Below are 10326 nucleotides of genomic sequence, written 5' to 3'. Positions count from 1 at the left end.
AGAAGAATAAGAAGAAGTGGACTTATGCCAGCCAGCCAAGCCCATGCAAATGCAGACGAAGCAAATGGCCCCACCCAATAGTAATCTGACACGTCAAGGCATACCCCGTGTTGCACGGATCCGTAGTCGAAAAGTCAAATGGGCAGCACCAAATACGTATATCTAAACTGTACAAGTAGTATGTGCTGCGTATTTGTACGGTTGTATTACGTGTTGAGGAAAAAAGGATATCCCTAACCTCCATCACAAGTATATCCTGTCATGTCAATAACCCCCCTCACCCCACATGGCCACGTGAACTTTTTCTTTGACAAAGTAAGCGACCGGCGGGGAAGAAAAGTAGGTGGATCCTACCTTTCATATTGTGGGTGGGACCTGTGGAAGTGGATCCCACAACTGTCGGTTTGCACATTGCATACATGATTGCATCTTCATGAAGGTGCATTGCTCATGATGCTGATGCTCCTCTCTCCTCTCTCCTCTCTCCTCCCTCAGTTGCTTTGCTCTTGATATGCCAAGTGCTGCCAACTCAACCCAAACCCCAAATGCCATTTCTATATGTGGCTTTGCTTCGGCCTTGTGCTTCCACTTTCATTTTCTTGCTCACCCTAGAATGTGTGTCTTTTGAGCAAAGAAAGCCACAACATGCTCTTTCTATCTACTTTCCCAGTATTTTTGTGGGGTTGGGGGGTTAGGTGTCCAAATTAGGTTTGCTTTCAACATGATTGTGACTCGCGTCTTAGCGGTTATCAACCGTTGATGTATAAAATGTACACCGACAATTGAAAAAATAATATATTATATGTGCATAAAGCCAAAAATTTGAAAAGGAAATAAATTGAATCTTGAGGCGGGTTGTTGAATTTGAGACTTAAGTAAACAAACACACACATACGCGGTATATAACTATCGTTAAGGATTCGCTAAATCGATTTTAGGGACTTCGATGACAAAACAAATATGACCAGAAAGATAAGAAGATCTTATGGAATAACTTAATCAACTCAAATTGATAATATAGTATTTTACATTTGCACTTTGCGTAACTCGTTTTGCATGTGATCAATTCCATTGATTAGAAAATTCCAGGTAATATTTGTCGAACGCGTTTGAATCTAGAAAACAGAAAAATAGAACAAAACTTTGCAATTGCCCACAGAAAAAAAAAACTTTGCCAACTACAACCCTGAGGCCCTTTGTGAGAGTGGTTTTGAACTTGCTTGTATTTCTATGCCCAAAAAGCCCACAAAATTGATGGATTTACTGAAGTCCAACATAGAGAGCCCACTTCTCAATTGACCAATCAGAAGGATTTCAATTCCCCCACTCTGCGTATATTCCATGGACCATGCTTCATCCACGTATAAAAACCCGGTCTATACAATAATGTCATAATGGAATGTGGGCCCCACCCATGATCAATGATCACAAAATTTGGTTTGGAGCAAACACACACACAACACCCAACACCATTTTTTAAAATTTATTATTTATTATTTCCATATTTTTGGAAAAAAAAAACAGAGAGGTTATAATTTATCGTCCTTTTGGAATATTGAGTAAGGATGACATCGATATGGGATGAGGTTAGCTTTGTAGTTTTCATATTTATTCTCCTTGACCTTGGACCAAGACCTAGACTTGAAAGCCGCAATATAAATTCGGAACACTACGTGTGAGTTTAGTATATTATCGTCTTCTCTCAATAGAAATTTTTTTTAAAAAAATGTAACTTTTATTTATTTAATTCAATTTTACATTCTAAGATGATATAAGCCTACCTAAGTCTTAAAGTCTAGCCCCCAATAGATTAAAGAAAGAAAGAAGTCCAGCCCAAAGTCCATTAGGTTGGGCTAAAGCCCTACATCTCGAGGCCTCGGTCAAAGTCGACCCATGAGTAAAGAAACGTGGCAAGTTTTAATTGGTCCCAGTTATTCCCCGGGCCATACCGTAGAAAAGTAGTGGAACCCAACACTCTGGCCGACGCAACAAGACGTCAGCAACCCCACCACCATAAAGTATTACAATAATCCCCTGCAACCACCACCAGCAAAGCTGCCTCTAACTCCTCCTCCCATTGGTCCCGTCCCATCCCTCACGCAATCATACACGCACGCATCCGTAAAAGCGAGGGAAGCATGGCAGTTAAGTAATTCCACCAAGCGCAAGGGTCAAAGACCCCCGCGAAATTATCCGAATTTCATAAGAGTTTGGATTGCGGTGTGTCATATCTCAAATACTTTGTGTCAACGGACGCCAAATGAAATTCAAATGCAGCCGAATTTCTAGTTGAAGAGAGAGAGAGAGAAAGAGAGAGAGAGAGCTTGGTGTATTGTTTTCGATGGTTTGTGTGTGAGTGTGTGAGTGTCGGAAATAATAAAATATTTTCCATGTCCTGCTGCCACTGGTCCTTGCCTCCAATCATTTGACTGTGTTTTTCATTTTTCATATTTTTTTTCATTTCATATTTTTAATTTTGGGTTTCTCTTACAATTTTCGTACATTTTCTCTCTGGTTTCTCGGCGACAGCAAAGGAAGTAGAGGAGTGGAAGAAACAAATATCTCTGCTTCTACGAAACTCTCAAACGCATACACTCTCTCTACCCTTTCTTTCTCTTTCTCAGCAATTCCTTGATCATGACAAACAACTCTGAACTCAGGCTGCCACATAATCCATCTTCAATGGACTCTCTTTAATTGCTGCTTTTGTTTGTACTCTCTCTATAAGGTAACTCTGTCTCTCTTTTCTATTTTCTCTACTCTTTTCCCTCTCTCAACAACAACAGTTCTGGATTGTTTGAGGTAATTCAAATTTGAGTTTCGTTTTTGAGTTTTTTCCCCTATGATTTTTGTTTGAAAATTTTGGATTTTTGCATGTGATTGGTTGATATTGCATGTGGGTTTTTCTATTTCTGTGAGATTAATTTTACTATTGAGGGAAAGTTGAATAATTTGCAGCTAATTTGGGTTCTGATGTAGGTAGGTGTACGGGGGTATTTCAACATTTAAGTCCTTTTGTTGAAACTTGAATTAGATGCTAAATTTGAGCTGAGAACTTTGTTTACTTGGTACCCAGTTGGATTTTTGAGCTACTAGGTTGTTTCTGTTGCTCTTTCTTCATCTCAATTCCAAGTCGATTGTGTTTGACTTATTATATGTGCTTAGCATGATTTTGTATCAGCCCAAACTTTGGTTTTGGGGCAATCTGTCAACCTGGTTTTAGCTTTATACTATCAATTAGAAAACTTGTCTGGGTTTCGGTAGGTCCTTCTGTTATTGGTATGCAAAACTGCAGTTATAACAGTCCGTCCCATCATTGGTAATTCTGGGGGATATTTTATTTTTTCGCTAATGGATACTTTTCTCCCTTGATTATATTCTTCTATGCAAGCATCTAAATTTGTGTGTGCTTTTTTCTAGGGAAAAAGAAAGAACCATAAAATTGTGTGTACTTAAAAGATCAAATATACCTCTGCAGGTTTTTGATACTTCCGGCATATATATGTACATATTCTGATGCTCATTTTTCCAATCATTGATGGTTTTTCTTGGTTGAAATGAAGACAGCAATTATTGATGCTTTCCCATTTATGTACGTTCTGAGTGATACTGACTTGATTCCTTGGCTGACTCAACAAATAGGGAAATATTGAGGAGCCATGGTCTTTTGCTCTTATATTTGTAAATCAGTTATAAATTATGTTAAAAAATTATTAATTATTCCTTTTCTTTTCATTTCTTTGCACCATAAGGGCTTCTGTATGTATTGTTAATCCATTACATTTGTATCAGCGTGTGATATATCTGTATTTACATATGCATGTTTTCTGAACTAGCAGAAATATAAATTTGAGAGTTTTCTGATAGTTGAGCTTTCTATTTTTACTGCCCTTGTGTATGCAGAAAGTGATTCAGTGGAGAAACATTTACAGGATACTATGTTGGGTCGTTTTGAAGGTTCCTTCTCTTTCCTTTAACTGATGGAAGCATGGCACAGGGTCATAGCCATGTGCATATGCTACATACATGTTAGTTCCTTGTGTATGCATGATCTTTCTCGTGATCTGTCATTTGTAACCGTTTTTGTAGGGGACTTTAAGATTCCATCAGTTAATAATCCTAGAAAATTGGAAAGTAATGCATGGGGGATTCTTCATGCAACTGAGGCATATCATGCATCAAGTGATACTAGCTTGTTTTCGAGCTCATTGCCTGTACTTCCACGTGAAAAGTGTATGTGTGAGTTCTTTTTTCAATGTAAATTTTTTCCCTATCTGTAGAATGGTTGTTGAGAGTTGAGACTCGATTTACTCAATATGCAGTGAACTTCTCTGACTTGGAGCATTTGGGTCAGTCTGTTGATGATAGCTTGCCTAGTTTAAACAATGTTGAGCAAGAAAATGAGATTAAGGATCCGCTTGAAAATGTTGAATCCAACGCATTTGGGATCATGCTTCCTGATGATGAAGATGATCTCTTAGCAGGCATAACAGATGATTTTGATCTAAGTCGATTGCCTAATCAGCTGGAGGATGTTGAAGAATACGACCTCTTTGGCAGTGGAGGCGGAATGGAATTGGATTTTGAATCTCAAGATGGCCTTGGCATTGGCATGTCAAAACTAAGCATATCTGATGGGGTTGTTCCAAATGGGATTGGTCATTATGCTCTTCCAAATGGCGTGGGAGCTGTGGCTGGGGAGCACCCATATGGAGAGCATCCATCAAGGACCTTGTTCGTTAGAAATATCAATAGTAACGTGGAGGACTCTGAATTGAGAACTCTATTTGAGGTATTGCCAGTTATTTCGTTATAAGTGTCAATTTTGCTTGGCCTCTGTGCCTTGCTTATTTTATTTGTTCTCCTGGTTATGTTTTGGTTTAATGTTCACTTGTTTTATTTGACCAAAAATAAAATGTTCACTTGTTTTCTTTTGGGTGGGTGAATTGCGGGTTGTTTTGGAGTACTTGGTGAGTTATTAAATCCGAGGCCATGATGATTTTCCCAAAAGTCAAAAGATTTTCATGGTGTTTTTAGGTAGTAGGTTTTAGGAGGGATTCTTGCTTTTCATACAAATGAAGAAAAATAATAATAAAACTCTAGGTGAGACTTCTGTATGAAATGGAACAAAATGAATTCTAGCTTCCTGATTCAATGGAATTGTCTCTTGCCCCTTTAAAATCCCTTATTAGAAACTTAAGACTATTCAAGTTCATGAAGTTCCTTATTGCAAAGAAAATCAAGCAATCGACTTTTGATATCATGGAGAGGGCCTTTCCTTTAGTAATTTCATCCATGCAAGTAAATGTTCTGGCAGAACTTGTTATGTAACTCATTTCCCTTGCACTTTGGAGTTCCAATCATGCTCTCTTTGTTGAGTTGGTGTTGTTATAAATTCGTTTGTTGTTGCAACTTGCATTGGCTGACTCACTGAATGACACAGGTAGGTTTCAGGGTTGGTATTCTAAGAACTTACCTGTTATAGTTAGAGACCACTTTTGGTGACAAATTTGTTGTACTGTACTTTCAGTGTTCGTTACAGATAATTCAAGTGCCACTGCCAACATTGTTCTTGTCAGTGGGAATTTCTTTGCAACATAATCTTTTGGTAGATAATGTATTTGGTGCACTGGTTTCTTTGCCTTTGCAATGATTCTCTCTCTCTCTCTCTCTCTCTCTCTCTCTCTCTCTCTCGCGTGCGCGCGCGCGTTTCCTCTTGGTGTGTATGGGAAACAGTAAGTTTGTAATTGGTATCGGCAGTGTTTTTTGAGTTTTTATATATATTTTTGGTGTGTATGGCAACTTTTCGTCTGCACTTTGATACTCTTGATTCTTATTGATTTATGGACCCATCCCTTTTTTCCTTAGCAATATGGGGATATCAGAACTTTATACACTGCATGCAAGCATAGGGGCTTTGTGATGATATCTTACTATGATATCCGAGCTGCTCGCACTGCAATGCGTGCATTACAGAACAAGCCCTTGAGACGAAGGAAACTTGACATTCATTTTTCAATTCCTAAGGTTTGAATAGATGTTATCCATAGTAGTTTGGTATTGTACTAGTTATTCATTCAACATCTTCGTAATGCGTCCTGTTCTCTGCTGAAATCCAGGATAACCCGTCAGAAAAGGATATCAACCAAGGAACTCTTGTGGTGTTCAATTTGGATGCATCAGTGTCAAATGATGACCTTAGACAGATATTTGGGGCTTATGGAGAAGTCAAAGAGGTAAATTTTAGTGCATAAATGTTGTATGTCGTTTTGTTAGCATTCTTGTTTTGTATGTGCAGTTGTGCACCTTTTTATTATCTTGATTGGTTGTCTGATATTTAACATTCCATGAGTACAAAATGCAGATTCGGGAAACACCACACAAGAGACACCATAAATTCATAGAGTTTTATGATGTTAGAGCTGCAGAGGCAGCTTTGCGGGCATTAAATAGGAGTGACATAGCTGGGAAACGCATAAAGCTCGAACCTAGCCGCCCTGGTGGAGCACGTAGAACGTAAGTATCAATTTACTTTGGGTTCTGCAACAATTTGCAATATGAGTTTAGACATTTTGTATTGCCCTGAATTTCATCATCCATTAATTTCATGAGGGTGACAAATAGTGAGGCGAAAGGTTTCCTTGGATCTGTTAAGTGTAATGTTGCCTATTTGACTAATGGTGCTTTCATTTGTTGAATTTTTCCCTTTAAATGTCACACACAAAAATCAAATTTCCAAATCCTCCATTCAGTGCAATGTCTTCAAACACTGGCAATTACTGTATGCAAAAATTTACGTTCGCATCAAATAAAAATATTTTACTGAAGTTCAACGTGAAGTGTTCATGAGAACTTTAGTCAAGATTGTCAGATTCCTGGGCATAATCTGAAAAATATTTTTTTACAGTCTTGGCTGCTTAGTTGACTTCAAAAAATAATTATCCACAGAAAATAAATGTGTTTCAAGAGGTAACTTCCATCCTGTGAAGTGGAGTCTTAGATTAAAGCTCTGATTCAAATTTAATGGTTACACATTCGATTTGGGCTGGGCTTCCTTTGACCCTTTGGAATCTTATCCGGGGATGTTCTTTTGGAGCCCCCTTTGCTTACCTATTAAAAAATCAATACATAGATCCTGTGCCATGTATAGAATTTTTAGATGCTGCCCCCCTATTTTATGGAGAGTTTGCAACACATATTTTCATGAATTGTCAAGCTTCTTCTTCCTTTGAATCTTACTATCCTTCATATATTTTGACTCTGTTTGTATTATATAACCTTTCTTGAATCCCACTACTACAGAAATACTGTTGATTTTTTATTAAATAATTAAGCTGGGCAAGGAATTAATTCATCACACTTTTTTTTTTGGGTTTAGCTTGATGCAACAACTCACTCAAGAGCTTGAACAAGATGAAACTCGGAGTTTCCGACATCAAGTGGGTTCACCATTGACCAACTCTCCTCCAGGTAGATCTCTCACCAATGACCGATGTGCTTGTTTTCACCAAGTGCTGGATTGGCACTTATTGGGAATGCATGCTGCTGAAGCTAAACAATTGATTTGTTACCGTGATAGGTACCTGGGCACACATCGGAAGCCCCATTGAGCATAACCAGCCAGCTTTCAGTAAGTCCCCAGGTTTGGGAAGCCTCAGTCCAGACAGCAACCATTTGCCTGGGTTAGCTTCAATTCTCCCAGCTCATGCGTCTAACTCTCCAAAGATTGCGCCTATTGGTAAAGATCAAGGAAGGTTAAACAATATAAATCAAATATATAGCAACTCTACATCAACACAAGGAGCAGGGTATCAGCATTCCCTTTCCTATCCTGAGCAGAAATTAAGTGCAAGTCCAGGTCCCATCTCATTTGGTGAGTCAAATTCAAATTCAGCAGGGATTGGAACATTGTCAGGTCCTCAGTTTCTCTGGGGAAGTCCAACTCCTTATGCTGAGCATAATTCTTCTGCCTGGCCAACCTCATCTGTGGGGAATCCATTTTCATCCAGTGGACAGGGACAAGGTTTTTCATTGGGTAGCCGGCATGGTTCTTTCCTGAGTTCACATAGCCAACATGTGGGATCTGCTCCATCTGGTGTTCCTCTGGATAGACATTTTGGCTTTTTTCCAGAGTCACCAGAAACATCCTTCATGAATCCAGTGTTTGGGGGCATGGCTTTAAGTCGCAACAGTGGGAATTACATGATGAACATGGGCAGTCGTGCAACATTGAGTGCTGGTGTGGGTCTTCCAGGAAACATTACTGAAAATAGCTCGCCTAGCTTCAGAATGATGTCATTGCCAAAGCATGGCCCTATGTACCTTGGGAATGGCTCATATACTGGACCAGCAGCAACCATCAATGAAATGTTGGCTGATCGTAGTAGAAGTCGGCGAATTGAGAATACTGGGAATCAAATAGATAGCAAAAAACAGTATCAACTTGATTTGGATAAAATTATCAGTGGGGAAGATATTAGGACTACTTTAATGATAAAAAACATCCCGAACAAGTAAGAAAAATAGTTGTAATCATCCTAGGAAGTATATGCTTGCAACTCCTATCATTTTGAATACCTTTATCATTTTGCTCGTCTTTCTCATATTAGGTACACTTCAAAAATGCTGCTGGCTGCTATTGATGAAAATCACTGTGGTACATATGATTTTCTCTACCTGCCAATCGACTTTAAGGTGATTCTTTGCGCTACTATTTGATGTGAGTGCTCTATAATTTCCTCAAGTTTATCTAATGCTAATCAGCACCCTGCTCTCTTTGCAGAATAAGTGCAATGTGGGTTATGCCTTCATCAATATGGTGTCTCCTTCCCATATTATAGCCTTTTATGAGGTTAATTTTGGGCCATTTTATCCCTTTGTTTGTTGTTGGTTAAATTGTATTTGGGTGCTTTATTCACTAGCTTGAGCCGAAGAACTTTTTCTTGATATTTGATTGGCAATTTGAGAATGTTCAAATTCATCAGTCAGAGTGAAAACTAATGAGAAATTTAATGTTTACGATAGTACTAAAACCATTAAATTGGTGCAGGCATTTAATGGGAAGAAATGGGAGAAGTTCAACAGTGAAAAAGTTGCTTCATTGGCATATGCACGAATCCAGGGCAAAGCTGCCCTTGTGACTCATTTTCAGAATTCAAGCCTAATGAATGAGGACAAGCGTTGTCGGCCCATTCTGTTCCACTCAGAGGGCCAAGAGACTAGCGATCAGGTTATATGTTTGAGTTATATGTCTTCTTTTGTTATAATGATGTTGCTCTCTCTGCTCCAGTTATCAAAATTTGATCTCAAAACACAAACACCCTATATTCTTTTCTGATATATTCATATGTTTATGTTTGTGGATCCTCCAGGAAACTTTCCTTTCCAGAAACTTAAACATATGTATCCGGCAGCCGGATGGCTCTTACTTGGGTGACTCATTGGACAGCCCAAAGGGGGATCTGGATGAGAAGCCAGAGAACAGTTAACAATGTATTGGTATTCTTACATGCCTGAGGGGGACAGGGCTGCTAACTTCTGCATAGTCAAGTGTACAGAGTAGAGAGAGAAGTCGAGGTGTGGGGCGTATAATAACTAAATTATGGCTAGTGTCCGCTTTTGAGTACTGGATAACTCTGATATTTACTGAGGAAGTATGGAAGGGAAAGCGGGCAGAGAGCATTTTGTTAATTTGTAGAGTGCAAATTGTTATTCAACCAAGGGATTAGAATAAGGTGAAGCATATAGCTGAATTGTGAAGTCTCTCTGCAGCCATATGCATTGCCCAACGGTTTGTGCAGAATTTCTCCTTTTGGTTTTTTCCTTTTGTTGTTTTTTGTAGCGTCCTGGGTCTTTAAAATCCCACTGCAAATATGATTTTACGTGTTCATATGGCTAAAATGCTCTGTTGGGTAATAGGGCTTCAGGGCTGTTTAAGGGGGAAAAAAATTAAAGGTTGTATAGAAGGGAGACAAACAGAATCGTCATGTTCATAGTGGGTCGGTGTTGTCATATACCAAAAAACTTTGTACTGAATTAAATAAATATATGGATGTACAGATGTTCTCTCTCTCTCTCTCTCTCTCTCTCTCTCTCTGACATGGTGCGCACACAAAATTTTAATCTCTCAATGTCATTTGTTTGAAAGTACATTGTTGGATATGCCTGCTGGGATTTTCAAAGAGAATGTTGGTCAAAGTAGGTGTAAAAGAGGTTGAACATGCACAAACATGGCACTGAGCACGATTCATTTCAATTGGACAATGCATGTTTGTGTCACGCGAGGCACGAGTACAGGGCATGCTGGACGCAACGTTCCACCCAAAT

At 38.9% G+C, this 10326-nt stretch overlaps 1 protein-coding gene across 3 annotated transcripts; it reads left to right on the top strand.

Annotated features, from left to right (window-relative positions):
• The first annotated feature begins 2211 nt into the window (after window positions 1–2211).
• On the top strand, window positions 2212–10071 carry LOC103328779 (protein MEI2-like 2). Of its 3 annotated transcripts, none has more exons than XM_008231192.3 (13): window positions 2212–2728; window positions 3904–3957; window positions 4090–4233; window positions 4323–4792; window positions 5869–6027; window positions 6120–6236; window positions 6365–6516; window positions 7379–7470; window positions 7580–8513; window positions 8610–8694; window positions 8783–8851; window positions 9050–9229; window positions 9372–10071. In XM_008231192.3, the coding sequence occupies exons 2-13, from the start codon at window positions 3939–3941 to the stop codon at window positions 9486–9488; spliced, it is 2538 nt and encodes an 845-aa protein (XP_008229414.2). In that variant the 5' UTR covers window positions 2212–2728; window positions 3904–3938; the 3' UTR covers window positions 9489–10071. The 3 variants fall into 3 exon arrangements, with proteins under 3 accessions (XP_008229414.2, XP_008229413.2, XP_016649365.2); XM_008231191.3 differs by having other exon boundaries at window positions 2216–2728; window positions 4090–4239; XM_016793879.2 differs by lacking the exon at window positions 2212–2728 and adding an exon at window positions 2745–2802 and having other exon boundaries at window positions 4090–4239.
• The last annotated feature ends 255 nt before the right edge of the window (window positions 10072–10326 follow it).

This window comes from Prunus mume, linkage group LG4 (genome assembly GCF_029339155.1).
Source record: "Prunus mume cultivar Tortuosa linkage group LG4, ASM2933915v1, whole genome shotgun sequence".
Taxonomy (NCBI): Eukaryota; Viridiplantae; Streptophyta; class Magnoliopsida; order Rosales; family Rosaceae; genus Prunus; species Prunus mume.
Note: the sequence above shows the minus strand (reverse complement) of the source record. Positions and strands in the feature narration are given on the sequence as shown.